This window comes from Mytilus californianus, unplaced genomic scaffold (genome assembly GCF_021869535.1).
Source record: "Mytilus californianus isolate M0D057914Y unplaced genomic scaffold, xbMytCali1.0.p SCAF_8, whole genome shotgun sequence".
In the NCBI taxonomy this organism is placed as follows: Eukaryota; Metazoa; Mollusca; class Bivalvia; order Mytilida; family Mytilidae; genus Mytilus; species Mytilus californianus.
In genome coordinates, this window is record NW_026262734.1 from 38004560 (window position 1) to 38024917 (window position 20358).

General features: G+C 31.8%; 1 protein-coding gene across 1 annotated transcript; it reads right to left on the reverse strand.

The window, feature by feature from the left end:
- Nucleotides 1–206: 206 nt before the first annotated feature.
- Nucleotides 207–17097, reverse strand: LOC127711684 (uncharacterized). The gene is made up of 5 exons (XM_052217795.1): nt 16592–17097; nt 9574–9732; nt 8240–8369; nt 6613–6795; nt 207–2714 (listed from the first exon to the last, which is right to left on the reverse strand). The coding sequence occupies exons 1-5, from the start codon at nt 17026–17028 to the stop codon at nt 2535–2537; spliced, it is 1089 nt and encodes a 362-aa protein (XP_052073755.1). The 5' UTR covers nt 17029–17097; the 3' UTR covers nt 207–2534.
- Between the last annotated feature and the right edge of the window lie 3261 nt (nt 17098–20358).

Here is a 20358-nt window from a genome sequence, read left to right on the forward strand (position 1 = left end):
TATTGCCTTGTTTGTCATTTTTGCTGGACAGTTTCCATTTTAGTTTTTAATGTACTAAGCAAAAAAGGGGGGGAAATGTATATATTGTGATTACTGATAATTTGCTGTTTAAAGTTTCAGTCTATCTATGATAGGTTTCAATCCTTAGGTAAACACAGTAAAATTGGTCAAAATAATCGATAATAAATGTCTGGGAAAGAACATCGTTTTAAGTAAAAAATATTTTATTATGAACTGAAAAAAATGCAGCATGTACAATACAAATACACAAAATCACAATTAAGTTTCAGAAACAAACATCTAATGCTTAAATTATTGTTAAGTTATCTTTTATCAAAGTGGTCCATTAATAGCTGAAATTAATCATGTTAATATGCAAAATTATAGTATAATTTAATAAAATTTCACAATTTAAATATACAACAAATTTCAAGTATGTGTGTGTTCAAAAATTATCAGGTCAGCATATGAAATTTCAAACATAACAAGCATTCTGAGAGTATTGCATGGCAATACATATTCCCCTACCGGTTAAAAATTAATTGTACTGGAACAAAATGCTAACTTGATCTATAACTTGTCATGGTGTAAACTATATAACAAATATCAAGTCAATATCTTCAAGCATGACGAAAAAAAGTGTGGAAAACTGATAATTTAAGTGAATTTTCTAAGTCCAAGGACCATAACTCAGCACAAAATCATCAAACCGAAACAAAATTCAAACTTGGTCTGTAACTTGTCATGATAAAACTATATACCAATTATCAAATCAATATCTTCAATCATGACGAAAAAAAGTGCTGAAAACTGATTATTTGAGTGAATTTTCTAAGTCCAAGGACCATAACTCTGCACAAAATCATCAGACCGGAACAAAATTCAAACTTGGTCTGTAACTTGTCATGATCAAACAATGTACCAATTATTAAATCAATATCTTTAAGAATGACGAAAAAAAATGTGGAAAACTGAATATTTGAGTAAATTTTCCAAGTCCAAGGACCATAACTCTGCACAAAATTATCAGACCGGAACAAAATTCGAAATAGATCTGTAACTTGTCATGATAAAACAATATACCAAATATCAAATCAATATCTTCAAGCATGCAGAAAAAAAGTGTGGAAAACTGATTTGCCGGACTGACAGAAGGACAGACAGACAAACAGACAGACGGACGGAGTGCAAACCTTAAGTCCCCTTCGACTTCGTCGGTAGGGGACTAATAAAAACAAATCTCATTATGCTGCAGTTTAATTTGTTGTTTCAGAATCTAATGCACTCTGGGTAATATTTTCAAAAATGTACACCAAAGCATTGTGATTGGTTAAAAACGTTCTAAACAATTGAAATTCAACCAGTGAAGTGACGTTATTTTCATTTTGGGGTACGAACAATAAAATTACCCATAGTCCTTTAGATTCTTAAACAGCCTTTTGGATAGCCTTACATTCAGTCCAATAGTTCAGTGAAAAAATACTATAGCACTAACTATCACAGAGCTGAAATTGTCTTAGGAAAACACTAAGCTCATTTATATCTTTTAGACAACAGTCAAAAAAGGATTTTTCAAAGAAAGCTCTATCCAACTTAAGGATGTTCGCTACTCTTGTTTTTGAAATTTTGCCAGATATTCGGTATCCTCTGGTTTTATCCATCTATTGCCAATAACAAATTTTGCCTGCTAACCCCTACTTTTCTTTTCATAATATTATTGCATATAGTTTTAAAAGCCATATTTGAAAATCTTATAAAATCCTTGTTATTTTTTCAAAGTTTTTTAAAAAGAACAAGCATTCTGTGAGTATTGCCTGGCAATACATAGTCCCCTACCAATTGAAAATTCATTGTACTGGAACAAAATGCTAACTTGATCTATAACTTGTCATGGTTTATAAGTCCAAGGACCATAACTCTGCACAAAATCAACAGACCAAAACAAAATTCGAACTTGATCTGTTACTTGTTATGATAAAACTATATATCAATTATCAAATCAATATCTTCAAGTATGACAAAAAAAAAGTGTGGAAAACTGATTATTTGAGTGAATTTTCTAAGTTCAAGGACCATAACTCTGCACAAAATCGTCAGACCAGAACAAAATTCGAATTTGATCTGTAACTTGTCACGATAAAACAATACACCAAATATCAAATCAATATCTTCAAGCACGAAGAAAAAAAGTGTGGAAAACTGACTGACAGACAGACAGACAGACAGACGGAGTGCAAACCTAAAGTCCCCTTTGACTTCGTCGGTAGGGGACTAAAAAAGGTGCCAATGTTAAATGTATGAAAAATCTAGAGAGAATCATTTCCCGCTAAATTTTCAATGGCTTATATCTCGAAAACAAGCACACGGATCCTTCATTTTTTTCTGCTTTTTCAGTTCCTTTATTTATAAACTATTGATTTATAAAAGTCTTTTAAAAAGCTTGTTAGTTTGAAACAGAATAGCGAACATCCTTCAAGGCCAAAAAAATCAAGTAAAACACATGATTATGTTCATAGAACATACAAATGTATACACTAATTATTTAATCTCATCACTGACTGAATCAGAGCATTTCTATCATCTTTAACTAATATGTCTTTTGGTTCTGAATAATACACCGTTGCTTTTTGCTTTCTTACTTCTTTCATATTTATAACCCCAGGTCCAAGAAGAGCAACATGGTCAGAATTTATGTGAAGCAATGTGAAATATATCTGAAATAAAAAGAGTAAAATTAGCATGACTGACACACCCAGTTTTATAATTACTGATCATAGAGAGGTTATACAATTGACAAATCAGCAAAACATTCTTATCTTTTAAATTACACTTATCTACTTAAAAACTTCTATTTTTGTCGAGCCTGCGACTTTTGTCACAGAAAGCTCGACATAGGGATAGTGATCCGGCAGCGTTACCTAACTTCTTAAAAGCTTAATATTTCAGAAGGTAGAAGACCTTGATGCTTCATACTTTGTATATAGATGCCTTATGATATGAAGTTTCCGTCTGTCATATGTCCATTGTCCTTGACCTCATTTTCATGGTTCAGTAACTACTTGAAAAAAAAGTTAACATATTTTGTAATGTTAATTTCTCTCTTATTATGAGTAATAGGATAACTATATTTGGTATGTGCGTACCTTGCAAGGTCCTCATGTCTGTCAGACAGTTTTCACTTGACCTCGACCTCATTTCATGGATCAGTGAACAAGGTTAAGTTTTGGTGGTCAAGTCTATATCTCAGATACTATAAGCAATAGGTCTACTATATTTGGTGTATATAATGATTGTAAGGTGTACATGTCCAACTGGCAGGTGTCATCTGACCTTGACCTCATTTACATGGTTCAGTGGTAATAGTTTAGTTTTTGTGTTTTGGTCTGTTTCTCTAATCCTGTATGCAGTAGGTCAACTATATTTGGTGTATAGAAATATTTTACGATGTACATGTCAGTCTGGCAGGTTTTATTTGACCTTGACCTCATTTTTACTGTTCATTGCTCAATGTTGAGTTTTTGTGTTTTGGTCTGTTTTTCTAATACTGTATGCAGTAAGTCAACTTTATTTGGTGTATGGAAATATTTTACGATGTACATGTCAGTCTGGCAGGTTTTTATTTGACCTTGACCTCATTTTCACAGTTCATTGCTCAATGTTAAGTTTTTGTGTTTTGGTCTGTTTTTCTTAAACTTAAAGCAATAGGTCAACTATATTTGGTGTACGGAATGATTGTAAGGTGTATATGTCTGTCTGACCTTCACTTCATTTTCATGGTTCATTGGTCAATGTTCAGTTTTCCTGGTTAACTTTGTTTCTTAGATACTATAAGCAATAGGTCAACTATATTTGATGGATGGAATGATTTTAAGGTGTACATGTCTGTCTGGCAGGGTTCATCTGACCTTGACTTCATTTTCATGGTTCATTGGTCAATATAGAATTTCCACGGTTTGGTCTTTCTGTTATACTATATGCAATAGGTCATCTATATTCTGTGTATGGAATGATTGTATTAAAGGTGTACATGTATTTCAACCTTGGTTTATCTGACCTTGACCTTATTTTCTTGGATCATAAATGTTAATGTGGTACTTGTAGTAAAACTTTATATGTAGGACTATCAACATAAAATCAATGGTCAGTATAGTAGGCTAGGCATTTCAGTGTGTGCACTCTTGTTTATGAAGGAGAAGGTCCGGTAAGGGCTAGTTTTGACCTATTATTCGAAGTACATCTAATGAAAGATTTTTGACATTTTTTTAAACACTTAAGTGTCTACGTCAGTCGATTCAATTAGTTTATGTAAAAGATTTGGACTGATTTGGTCATTAAAGACGCTCATATTCAAGCTTAATTATGAAAAATCTATCAAATATGCCATAAAACGTCACTTTTCAGATGGTTTTTGTCTAAAATGTGAGTAGCCGCATTTGTGTTCAGTCTCAACCTTTATATATGTTATGTATTATCATCAAATACAACATATATTTAAATATTAAGACTGAACACATGCAACCACTTCAATTTTGGACAAAAACAGTCTTAAAATTAGCACAAATGCTAAAATTGTGAAGGTTTCAGTAATATTGCATGAATTTATGATGCTATTATCTGATGCATGTGCATTATATTGTCAAAAACAGCCCATATTTATATTTCTTTCCAATAAATAGCTAAAAGTTTACATTTTAACAAATTGGTAAAAATGCTTTAATTGGGATTAAAGAATCTGCCAAAATTTTTCATATACTTTGTTGCCCCTTAATCGCGAAATTTTACACCCGCCAAAATAACCCGCTATACGGCATGCTGCACATTTTTATGTAGTGAAGTATGACATCTTCTTCTCTAATAAACTTGTTCACCAGTAACAAATATAAGTTGAACTAATCCAAGGATATGGGACAATTCAGCCCCCCTTCCCATTACAATCTCAAAAAAATCTTCTTTAGACATAAAACACATCAAAAAAGGTTTTTGCCCCACAAATTTGTTCAGCTTTAGCTCCCTCTAATCTCAAATCCTGAATCTGTGCCTAAATGATCCCTAAAATTTGTTTTATTTTTATTTTTTCAAATTCACCTTAAAGGGCCATTAGCTGTCAAATTCACCTCTGAAGACTGCCGACAGTCATATAACCCGATATAAACATAAACATAGATATAAACAGATAGCGAACTCGTGCAATTGGATTTTTCTAGGTCTTTTTGATTTCAAATTTTAGGTTAAAATAATATGTTAACCCTTTCGCCAATGAGTCCCGGTTTACCGGGATTCACGCTTCAGACAGCTGACGATGAGTCCCGTTTTACCGGGATCGGAATACCTCTTTTATATTTCCCGCTCAAAACAGTGCAAACATGAGTTATCTTTCTTTGTTGAATACCCGGATGAAAGTGTAAACATGGCGCTTCCGTTTGTTGAAAACCGTGTCAAAATCAGAGAAAATTTACGGAATTAACGAGAATTTAAAATGAGGGAACATTTTTTTTGAAAGAATATGGAAGAATTGAAGCCAAACTAGTATACTTTTTTGACATAAAATGTCGTTTTATGTACAAAACACTTAGAATGGACATCGTTCAGTGTAAGGAATTTGTACAGCCTCATTAAATTTTTCAAAATTTTGCCGTTTTGGGTTAAAAAAATTACGATTTTGGGTCAAAAAGTAGAATTTTGAGAATTTCACCTAGATAAAGCTGAAAATTTGAAAATTTGAATATTTTATGAAGAAAAAATTAACAAACATGAACAAAACTGTGAACATGGTGTTAGTGAATTAAATAAAGACACAAAATACTACAGACAAGTTTTTGTTGACATTTATTATGAAGATCTCCCACTTGAGTAATAGTAGCCAGGGAAGCCATGGTCTCAGAGTAGCTTCTGTCTGGGCAGCTATCGGTGAAAGGGTTAATCATCGTTTTAACCTGTATAAAAATGAGTTTTGCTAGATCGAATCAGTCAACCAAATGGTTTACCCTTGTTTCACTTCCAATTTTTACATTCATTTCTTTTTAATAACTGCCTAGTTCATGCGTAACCCATCTCTATCTATAGGGATCAATTAAAGTTCACATGAATACGGATTCAATGAGGTCGAATTATTCACTTGCAAGTGAATAATTCATTAGCGATGTTTTTTTGCTTATTTTGACAAAACTGAACGAAACTGGCTGTTAAAAGCGAATTATTGTTTCACTATTTCACTTTCATTAATGATTGAACCAAAAAAAAAAAATCATATTTCATTTTTTTTATATCTCGTAGCTTATGCCCCTTTAATTCAAACACTGCATAAATGTGTCAACTGATGAACTCAACTGGACAATGAATGACATGTTCATACAAATATTAGCAGGACATTTTCTGGAGTCATATACAGATGCTATCTCTGAAAATTGCAAGTCTTCTAATTTAGACTGGCTGTAGCGAAATCCCACATCCCAAAAACTGTAAAAATGATAGGTTAAATGGTTTATTGAAAATTAAGGGTATGTAGGTATGGCGAAAATTTATTAATAAAACTTCACATGCATGTTGCAGTTTTGCTAAAATATATTACTGGTCAACATAGATCTACATGTAAATGTTTCTTCAAAATTCTACCTTTGTTCCTACTGAGATCATCCCTGGAACAAATTCTGTTTCCAAAGAATTCCATGCTAAAAGAAGTTCTCCTCCATGTTGTCCAAGCACTTTATCACTTAGCCAGTGTTGGATGTTTGCTTTTTTGTCTTCTTCATTTCCTTCTCTTTCGTCTGTTTTTGCTGTAACAGAAGCTTTCTTAACCTATGAAGTTTAAAAATAGAAGACTGATATGTTATCCAATCTTTCTTGAATGACAAAAGCTTACCAATAAATCAATTTGCTATTTCTTCATGCAGTTCATGATCATGTTCATTAATCTTTTCTGTTATGGTTATGGATCAACTAAAAAATCTAATGATTTGTGTTTGAAAACCCTATCAACCCTGCAAATATGGAAGCAACTGTTACAGTACACCTTTTGTTGGAGATGTAATCAATTGCTGCCATATGATATGGTGAGTATAAGTTATTCTTATAATGGTCATCGGACACATTTTTTAAACTAGAAACCCCAATGAAGTTAGGTTATATCTATTGATATATAGGCCACTTCAAATAGAATACTTGTTCTTCTGACTTTATATACAAAAATTGGAGCCTTGCTAGCAAAATACTTATTTTTAATTTTTTTCTGAAATGAATATTTAAGCAAGATATCTTAGTCTTGAATGCATGATTTTTTTTATTAGTTGTTATTGGCTTTGAACTAGCTGTCAGTAACTGCAAGTACTCTCAGATCTGTACTTAGTGTTTTTTTTGTTGGAGGGATGTATAAGTACCCTGCCATGTCCGGTCTTTGTTTTTGTTAGATGTATTTCTGATTTGTATCGATCTGATGAGTTAATCCTTTTCAACTGATTTTTAAAGTTTGTTCATTTGTTGTACTGTTACACCACTGTCCCAGGTTAGGGGAAGGATTGACGCCTTCAAACTAGTTTAACCCCACTACATTCTGTATGTGCCTGTCCCAAGTCAGAAGCCTGTAATTCAATTGTTGTCATTTCTTGCTGTATATCATATTTGTTTTTCGTTCATTATTTTGTACATAAATCAGGCCATTAGTTTTCTCGTTTGAATCGTTTTACATTTGTCATTTCGGGGCCTATTATAGCTGACTATGCGGTATGGGTGTTGCTCATTGTTGAAGACCTACGGTGACCTAAAGTTGTTAACTTCTATGTCATTCGGTCTGGTAGAAGGTTGTTTCATTGGCAATTATACCACATCTTCTTATTTTTATATATATACCTGAAATTTGGTGAGAGGATGGTGGATTCAAAATTGCCTTCTAAAAATAATTATTTTAAGGAGGGAGAAATGACATTTTAAAAATGAAACTGAAATTTCATTTCATATAAACGGGTAAATATTCAGAAAATACAAATTATGTGTAGTCGATGATCCAAATTAGTTTAAATGTGTGAAAATGAATCATATACATGTATTTTAAAATTACATCTCATCAACATCTTCATGATCTTGCTAAATGCAAAATTTAAACCTTTATATTGAAGCATAGCTCAGATGAGAAATCTGTCACAAAAAGTATCCTACATGTATATGATATACAGTGAAAATATTCAATAGATGTTGTTAAAGTTAACAATATACATAATCATGTATTAACAAATTTGTCCAAGTTTACCTCTTCAATGGTCACAATTGATGATACAGAATGAGAAGTGATATCCTCATTTTTCTCTAATACAAGATCAGGAGTTGATGTTACTTTCACGCCTGCAATTTGTAGTGTGGTTTCATATAGTTGTCCTGGCCTGAAATTTTAAAAGTGAAAACTATCACAATCTTGAGTGACATCATGATCATAAAAACATTATATAAATAACACATAGCTGAGAGGGTGATAGAGCAGATTGTTACCCTGAAAAAACATTGTCAACTGAGGGGAAGCCAGTGTTGACTGTGAATGTCTTTTCGAGGGGTAACAATCTGCTCTATCACACTCCCAGATATGTGTTATCTAATTTATTATACTGAATGTTCTGCTATTACTGTCGATTAAATTTCAAATTCAAAGTAATAAACTATGTCGTCTTGTACATAACAATCATCCGTATTTATTAAAGCGCACACTTGAGCAAGCGTTTCCGTGAAGGGTAATAGAGTATTTGCCATGGGATAGAGTAAATTGTCTCCCTCGTATTAACCAATCAAAATCTGGCATTTTAACATGAAGTATAATAAATTTAAAATAATAAACAGTTAAGAAATTTACAACTAGAGCAAAATTATTTTTAATAATCCATGCTTCTTTATGAACAGTTTAAACATAGCTTACTACCAAATGTCATCATTACAGGCCTCATTAACTGGTCAATGCAATTTTTTATAAAATGCTCTTACAACAGGTCATTTAAATAAATTAGATCCCACCAAATATGATTCCCTTACAACAGACACATTAAAATATGCACTAAACCAATGAATGCATTTTTCTAAGACTGTGGTATGTGAAACATGGATTTATTATCCTCACCCTGCATGTATGTCATGATGACAAATTTAATTCATACATAAAAATGCCATAGTAATTAGAGGACTGTACCACAGAAATGTCATTGGTATATATCATACTTGGTTTCTGAAAAATTAATCAAAGTGCAAAGATATTCAAACGTGAAATTAAGGTCATGATGACAAACATGTTGCCTAGTACTTACTTGTGCATTGTACATGTTGTACTGTCACTGACGTACATGTAGGTATATGAGAAATAATCATGAAATCCAAAATCTAATCAGATACAAGGGATCAAGTCAGTCAAATAAGGTATGGACCTGTATTGTAAAATGCAGGAATAACATTGTCATAAAATATCATAAATTAAGACCACGACTTATAGAGAAATGAACCAAATAAATAAACTTTCACATATCAAAATTGAAAATTAATATTTACTGATGCATTATAAAAGATGTATTAAATATAAAAGTTTTGTTTTTATAACTGTTTTCTTACACAGGTGTTAAATGACAAAGTCTTGCAAAACTGGACATTAATGATGTATAAAATGCTTCTGGAAGTGTTCCTCTTCCTAAATTGTTGTAATCTGCCATCTTGTAAACCAAACGTGTTACTTCTTTTATAAAGTCTAATGCATGTCTGTAAATCACTGACCTGAAGAAGAAAAAACAATGTGTGTTAATGAGTTGAATTATCAGATTGTATTATATTCATCCTCCATCTAACCTACCTTTCCAAATAATTTAATTTACTCAATGTAAAATTGCCCCAAAGTGAAGATTTACCTTCAGCATTAGGCATCCACCATTTTTTTTTTAGGGGGGGGGATGGGTTTATTCTCCTGACAAATAATTTTGTTCAAATTTAATCAACTTACCTAGGTCTATGTACATATTCAACAATGGATGGACTCTCCAACATTGTAGACAAGAATAGAATTCATGACAATAATCTCTTTTTTGTTAATCTTATATCACTGATCATTTTGTCTGTTTATTTTCTCTTTATCTTCTTTAGGTTTTGCTCAAAACACAAAAGAGGGTATCAAAATTTCTCATTTCAGGGCAATCACTCCTATAAAGAGTGACAGTCTACTAACTATATCTGCTGATCATTTTTGCTTATTTAAGTTTCTTTCTATCTATTATAATTTTGAAGATAGTAGACAAATACGCAAAAAAAATGGTAAAAATCTTCATCAAAGGGCAATAACTCTAATAAGGAGTCGACTCACGATTTTAACAATGCGAAACATATTTGTAGATCATGTCTTGCTGATCATTTTTTCAACTTAAAGTTTCTATCTATTATAGTTTTCAAGATAATAGGCAAACATGGTAAAATTTGTTATTTAAGGGCAATAACTCCTACAAAGTCGCCTGACAGTTTTGACGTCAATGAACAAATGGTAGAGCTCAACATTCTGAACATTTTTTCCTCCGTCAGATTTTCTCTATTTATAATGGTTCTCAAAATTATAGACAAAACTTGCATTTTACCCTTATGTTCAACTTTTAGCCATGTGGGCAATCTTGGTTGGCAGGCAGGGTCATCGGACACATTTTTTAAACTAGATACCCCAATGAAGTTCGGTTAAATTTGGTCCAGTAGTTTCAGAGGAGAAAATTTTGTAAAAGTTAACAGATGATGACACCCGACGTTGGACGCTGGATGCCAAGTGATGAGAAAATAAACTCGATGATGAATATATTTTTTTTTCTAGTTTTGCAATGGATTCAATTTTGTTCTATTCCCTTTTCCTTGAAATTTTGGGAGAAAAAATTACTGTTCTGTTTTCTATACACCAAAAAAATCATCAACAGTTAATGAGGGTGGTAAAGGGTTATTTTCGTGCAACGTGTTTTGACATTTTTATTTCACGTGCAGTCGTGAAAAAGGTTCGTTATTCACCGTGTTTCGTTAAATCGGTAAAAAGATCAACGTGCAAGAAATTTTAATTGTTCGTTCATCGTGAAATGGCAATTTTATTTTGCGTTCTTCCGTGCAGATACCCCCCCCTTTACGCCCCTTGTTAATTTTTTCCCAAAATTCCACCAATTGTTTAAGCTTGATCTTACTTATTTTAGTTGTTCTTACATGACAGAGTACCAGAATGTTATACCAAAAAGTACGTAACCTGTAGAAAATTATATACTCTGGAGTCAAAAGTCATTAAAATGAAAAAAGTCTATTGAAAAATATATGTCAAGCATAGGAGTCACTGTCAAAGGTCAAAGTCAAGGTCAGGTGACTTGAATTTGATATTTGACACATCCAAATCCCATGATGCTTCTGCATACAATGTTTTGTCAATCTAAGTGTTACCATACAAAAGTTAAGCACCCTACACAAATCAGACAATGTTTTACAAGCATAAGGGTCAAAGGTCTAGTTACCTGACTTTGATATGTGACACATCCCTATCCCATGATGCATGACTCATACATTTGTGCATCAGCATACCAAGTTTGGTTATCTTAAGTTCTAAAGTCAAGAACAGAGTGACCCGACTTTGGTAAATATATAACACACACCGTGCTCAAGATACAACTGCATACCAAGTTTGGTTAACCTAAGTTTTACGATCCAAAAGTCATGGGTCAGACATGAATTGAACAAAGATTTACTTTAATAGGGGTCAAATATATATCAAAGTCAAGGTCAGAGTGACCTGATTTATAAATTGAATATGATACACCCAAGTCAATGATGCATCAGCATACCAAGTTTCAATTGCAAAAAAGTTATGTGATGGAAACTTGGCATGACAGACAAATGCACAGACATACAAAGTGACTCATAAAATAATTTATATTTATCATGTTTTTTAGATATGGATATACAAACATTTAGTATAAAGTTCACCCGAAAAAAATTTCAAGAAACATGTGACCTGTCAACAAAAATCGATATCACATATATTTTACTTCCATGGGATAATTGTTACTGCTGCTGGTAGACTATAAGTCCGAGAGTATATCCTGTTGCCTTTCCAAACTTAGTCTTGTCTTGTGCAAACCTGATGGTTGTTCTAGAAACATGCATCACTTGCAAGAATATTGCTTCTCTACGCTTTTTTTTTAACTGATTTCAGATATCTTAATCATTTTGCTGCTGAACATCAATAATATTGCCTAAAATGTAAGATGCCAGTTTGTAACATTTTTTAAATATATTTTTAAATACAACTAAATAATTATCAAACCTTTTTAGTTCAGCATCTTTAAAATTGAACAAAATGATAAGCAGTCATCAGACCAAAAATTGTAATTACATAATACTTTTCCATGGTTTATGGTACATGTAGTAGGTATAATTTAGATAACGAAAACAAAGAGTTAGTAAGTTTGTTTCGTTGTATTTTTTTTTTATGCAATTTTCCTTTATAAGATAACAACTTTGTACTCTTTCACTACATGTAGTTGTCAAATAAATTCTCATAAATTAATTATAATCAAATTCAATAGGTAAATAATCTCACAGAGAATATCAAAATTATATCTATAATATATAAAAATATGCAAATATAAGTAGTTGCCACCTATGAATGTTTGCTATATATTTCATACATGTATACAAATGGACATGCACATGTACAATAGCACATTTTTTTCAATAAAACATTTTGAAGGCATTTAGGTTGGGAATTTTTTTTTAACAACCATATTTTGAAAGACAGAACATAGAATTGTCTAAAGTATATCTGTTTAGTTCAAACATAGATATAATATCTATGGTTCAAACAATACTTATTCAGATGTATCATCACATACAAATGTATTACATGTAATATAATACACTTGAAATAAATCTAGGATTCAGAAACAAGCAAAGTTGCTTTTACAATGTACATTTGTACATATCTATCTATCTACTAGTATATCTGTTTATTTATTCATAATTTTTTCTGCAGTTGTTTTCGTTTTATCCTGATGTGAAAATGTCTAAAATATGTAGCAAATTTCAAGAGAAAATAATACGTGTTTTTTAATGTTTTAAAATCCTCATGATCATGATGATATATCATTGGAAATCACAACAAAATTAACAACCTGTGACAATTCTGCTATTGGTACCAAGTTGATTGAACCAGAAATGACATCGCAATAATTTTTGAAAAAACACAATTTTATATGAAATATATATAAGCAAAACATTGTTGGTGACGAATATTTATCCCATAACTCTGTGTATTTTAAAAACAGTGCATTAAACAGCTGTGATAATGGACACCTTTTTATGGTAAGAGTTGATGATGGTACAAGCTTTCATCTGTAAGACTGCAGTGGTACAAGTGGTATCAGGTCCGTTTGACCTAATAACATGTTCGCACTGGGTCCATTCGCCCTGAGTCCGTTCGCCCATAGAGGTGTAATACCACCATTGATTTTCACCTATTAGTCTTTGTTAAATTTGCACTTTTCAAAAAATTGTGCAGAATTTATCTTTGTTTCAAATAAAGAAATACTTGGCATGAGTAAAGTTTTATCCTGTCCAGTACTATAGAAAAAATTTCACATAACATTTCATTGCATATAAGAAAATAACCATCACTGGAAGTTAACCAATCAAATTTTCCCCCTTTTTTAACCTGTGTACAAGCTTTAATTAGTAACCATGTAACCTCAAGTTTCCAAAATATTCTATAGAAACCCCAAATAAAGAAATAATGGTGCTTTGAAATACCCAAGATATATGTGTATGACTCAGAAATGTTTTACTGCAATGAAATGTAGGATCAATTACCTACAACTGTCAAATTCAAGGGAATATTTTTTTTCGACCTATTTTCGTATGCAACCGGATGTGACGTACTATGATTTGGTGGTATTACACCTAAAGAAGACTTTTTTGTTGAATAAACTGAATGTGACTTTTTTCCTTTGTAATACTGGTTATTTCAAGCATTCCTGTCAAGTTTTGTCATAATCAGTTCAATAGTTTGAGAAAAATCTAGTATAATGTAAGACGACATCTACAGCGATTCGAGCAAAATTTCTTCGAAAAATTCAAACCAAGCCGCATCATGATAGAATATAGTGTGGACCAATAAATGATCAAATATTTATCTCATCTGCCTACAAACAGTTAAATATGATACAAAAGATGACTTTAGGATGATAAATACTACTAATGGACCTCTTATTCTTCCTTATAAAGTCTCTTTTGGTCCATTCATACCTCTCATTTCCTCAAAATTTCTACTTTTTAGGCCAATAAATAAAAATTTTGGGGTAACTTTCACTCATTTATGATAGAAATGTTATTATAAATGATTAATTGAAGTATTCAAGCTGCTTGAACTATCCGTATAAAAGTTTACTGTCTCCAAGGAGGTTTCAATAAGTCCTTGCGTAAAACTTAAATTTACGCCGCGTTCCAGAGAGGGACATAAAAAACTTCTCTTTTGGTGAATAATTTGTTGTTACTGCTTTAAAAATAATTTCATTTACTTAAAACTATATATTTATTAAAGTATTTCTTAGGAAAAATTTTCAAGTATAGCAGAATATAAGAAATAAGGAGAAAAAGCTCCCCAAGACTCTAAGTATGGCTTGTTCTGTCAACTAATATTCATGGTAAAGTCCTATTTCAAGGAAATTTTCTCATAAAATGTATTTTGGAGACTCAATCCACTCAGAATATTTCATTATTTGTAATATTTCACTTAAATAGCAAGAAATTTTAACACATGAGAGTACTCACAAGGTCAAAGGTGCATGTACAGCTTCCCATATTAGGTGTAATACCACCATTGATTTTCACCTATTAGTCTTTGTTAAATTTGCACTTTTCAAAAAATTGTGCAGAATTTATCTTTGTTTCAAATAAAGAAATACTTGGCATGAGTAAAGTTTTATCCTGTCCAGTACTATAGAAAAAATTTCACATAACATTTCATTGCATATAAGAAAATAACCATCACTGGAAGTTAACCAATCAAATTTTCCCCCTTTTTTAACCTGTGTACAAGCTTTAATTAGTAACCATGTAACCTCAAGTTTCCAAAATATTCTATAGAAACCCCAAATAAAGAAATAATGGTGCTTTGAAATACCCAAGATATATGTTTATGACTCAGAAATGTTTTACTGCAATGAAATGTAGGATCAATTACCTACAACTGTCAAATTCAAGGGAATATTTTTTTTCGACCTATTTTCGTATGCAAACGGATGTGACGTACTATGATTTGGTGGTATTACACCTAAAGTCCGTTTGCCCTTGGTCCGTTCGCCCTAATTTTTATAAAAAAAATAATATTAATGGTTTAATTTAAAGTTTTGTAATCTTATTCAGATATTTAATTGGTAAATATTAAAAATATATATCTCCAAATTCATGAATAAACATTGAAATTAAAAAAAAGGTTTTTTGTTTTGGAGCATTAATCCGTCTAATTGGCTTCATTGTTACATCTGTTTTTATTCAGAATTACTTTTAATGACTGTTGATTATAAATCAACTCATCATAGATACCAAGATTGAAATTTTGTTTGCCAGACACACGTTTCGTCTACAAAAGACTCATCAGTGACACTCGAATCAAAAAAGTTACAGGCCAAATATTGAAGTACGAAGTTGAAGATAATTGAGGACCTAAAATTCCTGAAAGTTTTGCCAAATACAGCTAAGGTAATATATTTCTGAGGTGGAAAAGCAGTAGTATTCCCAAACTGAAATTCAAAGTTTTGTAATTTAGAATGCTGATTAGATATGATTACGATGTCTTTGATCTCACTGATTGTTGTAGTTATTGTTTTTGATGGATTAATAATGAAATTGTTTTTTTTTTTAATAAACAAGTCAGCTTGGAATGAGTTAAAACAATGATGTAAGAATTGTACGACAAAGAAGGGAAATTGTTTTCGCTGCTTGGCTTCCTTGATCTCAAGATGTTGAGCGAGTTGGATCTTGCTATACCTGTTTGGATTGTTTTGAAATTGTTACAAGGTTTCAAAAAAGATAAATTCATACAGATAACTTGGTCTCCAGTTCCTGAACACTTCTTCTTCTTCAAAATACTGCCCATATTCAACATGTTGAATATTCTGGCAAGAATATTCAATGCAAATCAAAAGAAAAATAATTAACTGGTAACAGCAATACAACATAAATATTTCAGTGGAATTTTCAACAAACTTTAACATAATTAATTCAAAAATTTATATTATACAAGACAACAAAATGAAATAGAAATCAGGGGGAACAGACTCAGTGCGAACAGGAATTAGGGCAAACGGACCCAGGGCGAACAGGTACTTAGGGCGAATGCTAATCAGGGTGAACGGACCGGGATTCGGTACAAGTTAACATGGTAAAAGTTTACTATCATGACTATGGTATGTCAAAGTTTACTAATCCCTTTTGGGATTCTGTATCAGGAGCGATTTTCTGAGGCCAAATCAGAACATGGCTCCTGACATAGAATCCCAAAAGGGATTAGAGCTTACTATAGTACCACTTAACTTGCTTCCATTGACAGGTAGGTTAATTTTAGACTACAACTTACTGACTAGGTGATGGAGGGGATCCATGTTCCAGTTGATTTTGTATTTTGTCTGCAGTCAAATGAAGTTCATTGATAATTTCCCCTTTAAGGTACTGTTTTCGTTTTAACTTTTCTTTTTCTATAATGAGATTAAAGTCAAGGTGTTCTAAAATTACATCTACAATTTCCTGTTGATCTTTAGTTAAATATCCGTAATCGCCAGTTTTATCTGCAACTATTTGAAGAACATCGTTAGGTGTCGGCTTAGCAAATCGATCATAGAATATGCCTAGCTTGCCTAAATCAAATACCGTCCAATTTGAAACATCTTTGGGCAAATCAACGGACCGACCAAAAGTATTGTCTCCTGAAGAAGAGTTACTTTCTTCGTCGGAAGAATCTGTTTTAAAATAACTTGGAAGTGGGCGTTTTCGAACCTGTTGTCCACTAGACGCCATAAAGATTTGTTTTAACTGTCCAGTATTGCAAAAAATTCTCTGTATCAAATTTTCATTTTGAAAGATTCAAATGGGTAAGGGAAGGAAACGAAGATTTCTGTACTTTCGTTTTGCAAAAAACGAAAATATGACAAGAGAAAAATCAATATTTATTTCTGGAGGAGAAAAGTTAGAGATATAATATGTACAATTTTATATGTCTCTGGAACAGTAAATGTTAATTATATATAAGAAATTAGTTGACTAAAGAAAATGTATATTTCAGTGAAGAATGAATCTGAGACCCTTTATAAAAAAAATATAGTTATTATTTCAGAACAAGATTAAATCAAAGTTCCATAAATAAAATCATTACCTCCACCTGAAACGTCCAGGCCCTTCAAACAATATTAAAATCACAGATGACAAATAAATTAAAAATCAAAAGTAGAAACAAAAGTAGAAACAGTACTGTGACACGTATGTATACTCTAACTAAAATCAAGGAGGTAATATGAGAAGGAGAGTGAACACTCTGCTTGATATAAAGTGAGCATCCCCAGGATTATAGTAATTAGATCAGAGGAAAATGATAAAAATATTAAGAAACCGACATGTTTATCACCCACTTGATATGGCCTTCTGAACTTATTTAACAAGCTTATTTTGTAAAATCTCGATCGGTTTATAACACTTCGTCTATTTCCATTCTTACTCGGATGTGTAATTAGAACAAAGTCTCCCTCTGCGACCTAATCGATCTCAACTTATTAACACCCACTTACAGAAAAGGCGGCAACATTTTATGTGTAATTAGCGTCTCTCGTCCTCTCTCCTTCTAATATAACCTCCTTGCTAAAATTAAATCATTCAAAGAAAGTCACAGTGCCTTTAAAGGGACATTAGCTGTCAAATTCATGTTCACCAATTTGACTCAAATTCTCATATTTGATTTAAAACATACTAAAACGTATATTCAAATAACAAAAATCCCAGAATAAACCGAAATTAACAATGCATGGACTCGATCATATGTATCAGCATTTTGTTCCTTTTTTTTTCTAGAGGTCATCTAATTAACCACTGAGATGACCTCTGAAGACTGCTGACAGTCTTATAATCCGATATAAACATAAATATAAATATAAATAGATAGGGACCACCTGCAATCAGATTTTCTGTTAAGGTCTGTTTGATTTCATATTGTATGTTAACAAGCATTCTGAGAGTATTGCATGGCAATACATAGTCCCCTACAGGGTAAAAATTCATTATACTGGAACAAAATGCTAACTTGTTCTATAACTTGTCATGGTGCAAACAAAAAGAAAATATCAAGTCAATATCTTCAAGCATGACTAAAAACAGTTTGGAAAACTGAATATATGAGTGAATTTTTTCAAGTCCAAGGACCATTACTCTGCACACAATTATCAGACCGAAACAAAAATTTGAACTTGATCTGTAACTTGTCATGATAAAACTATATACCAATTGTCAATCAATATCTTCAAGCATGATGAAAAAAACTGTGGAAAACCTATAACACTCTAACATTAGATATGATTAATACTTCTCTAAAATTAGATATGATGTAATACAATGTATATCTATTTTCAAATTACAATCAAATATAATTAATAGTTCCAAATATTTTTTCTTTCATTTGTCACAAACTAATATAGATTTGTAACTTATCTATAAAATGTCAACAACTTTTATCTGCACAATGTAATGTAATATAATATATACCTTAATAAAAATAGATTATTATCTAATTAAAGGATTTCACTTAATAAAAAAAAATATATATATATATACATGTAAATACGTAGCATTCAGAAAATTAGTTTATACAAAATAACATATAAACCTGCCACAAAATTCCTCAAACAATTTACCAAAGAATGTCTTTTAAGAAATGAGTTATCTCCCTTTGTATAGATATATGGTTTAACATAGTATTCTAACATTAGTTATGGAGTTTTTTTATGGACCATAACTCTGGACTAAATCATCAGACCGGAACAAAATTCGAACTTGATCTATAACTTGTCATGATAAAACTATATACCAAATATCAAATCAATATCTTCAAGAACGAAGAAAAAAAGTGTGGAAAACTGAGTTGCCGGACTGATGGATGGACAGACAGACAGACGGACAGTGTGCAAACCTAAAGTCCCCTTCGACTTCCTCGGTAGGGGACTAAAAAGTATGTTTATCATCATTTTTACCTGTATAAGAATGATTTTTTCGTGGATTGAATCAGTCAACCAAATGGTTCATCCTTGTTTCACTTTCAATGTTGACATTCTTTTCCTGTTAACAGCTGAATACATGCGTCACCCATCTCCAGCTAAGGGGTTAAATTGAAGGTCACATGTTTATGGATTCAATGGGGGTCGAATTATTCACTTGCAAGTGAATAATTCATCAGCGATGTTTCTTAGCTTAATTTGACAAAATTGAACTAAACTAGCTGCTAAACCAAAATTATTATTTCACAATTTCACTTTCATTATTGATTGAAAGAACAAAAAAGTAATATTTTTTTTACATCTCATAGATAATGTCCCTTTAAAAATTGTTTCAAACAATAACTCTCCAGTAATGTTACTCAAAGGAAATTGTTACATATTTTATCCTATACTATTCTTTTGTGTTACAGATATTTTCACTAAAACTTCTTCATTTTTATGTTGTTTCTCTTTTATTGAACGAGGGGACCTCTGTGGCCAATTGGTTTTAGTAGTCCAACATCTGTATCACTAGCCTGTCAACACAAGTTTCAAGTTTCAAGTTTTTATTTTTTCAAAGACCCCAACAGGGGTATGTGAACAATAACACAAATACAATGTTAGTATTCACAATATAACAAAACAAGCATTCTGGGAGTATTGCCTGGCAATAAATAGTCCCCTACCAGTTAAAAATTCATTGTACTGGAACAAAATGCTAACTTGATCTATAATTTGTCATGGTGTAAACTATATAACAAATATCAAGTCAATATCTTCAAGCATGACAAAACTAGAGGCTCTAAAGAGCCTGTGTCGCTCACCTTGGTCTATGTGCATATTAAACAAAGGACACAGATGGATTCATGACAAAATTGTGTTTTGGTGATGGTGATGTGTTTTGGTGATAGTGATGTGTTTGTAGATCTTACTTTACTGAACATTCTTGCTCCTTACTATTATCTCTATCTATAATGAACTTGGCCCGGTAGATACAGTGGAAAATACTTTGTAAAAATTTACAAAAATTTACAAAATTTATGAAAATTGTAAAAAAATGACTATAAAGGGCAATAACTCCTTAAGGGGTCAATTGACAATTTTGGTCATG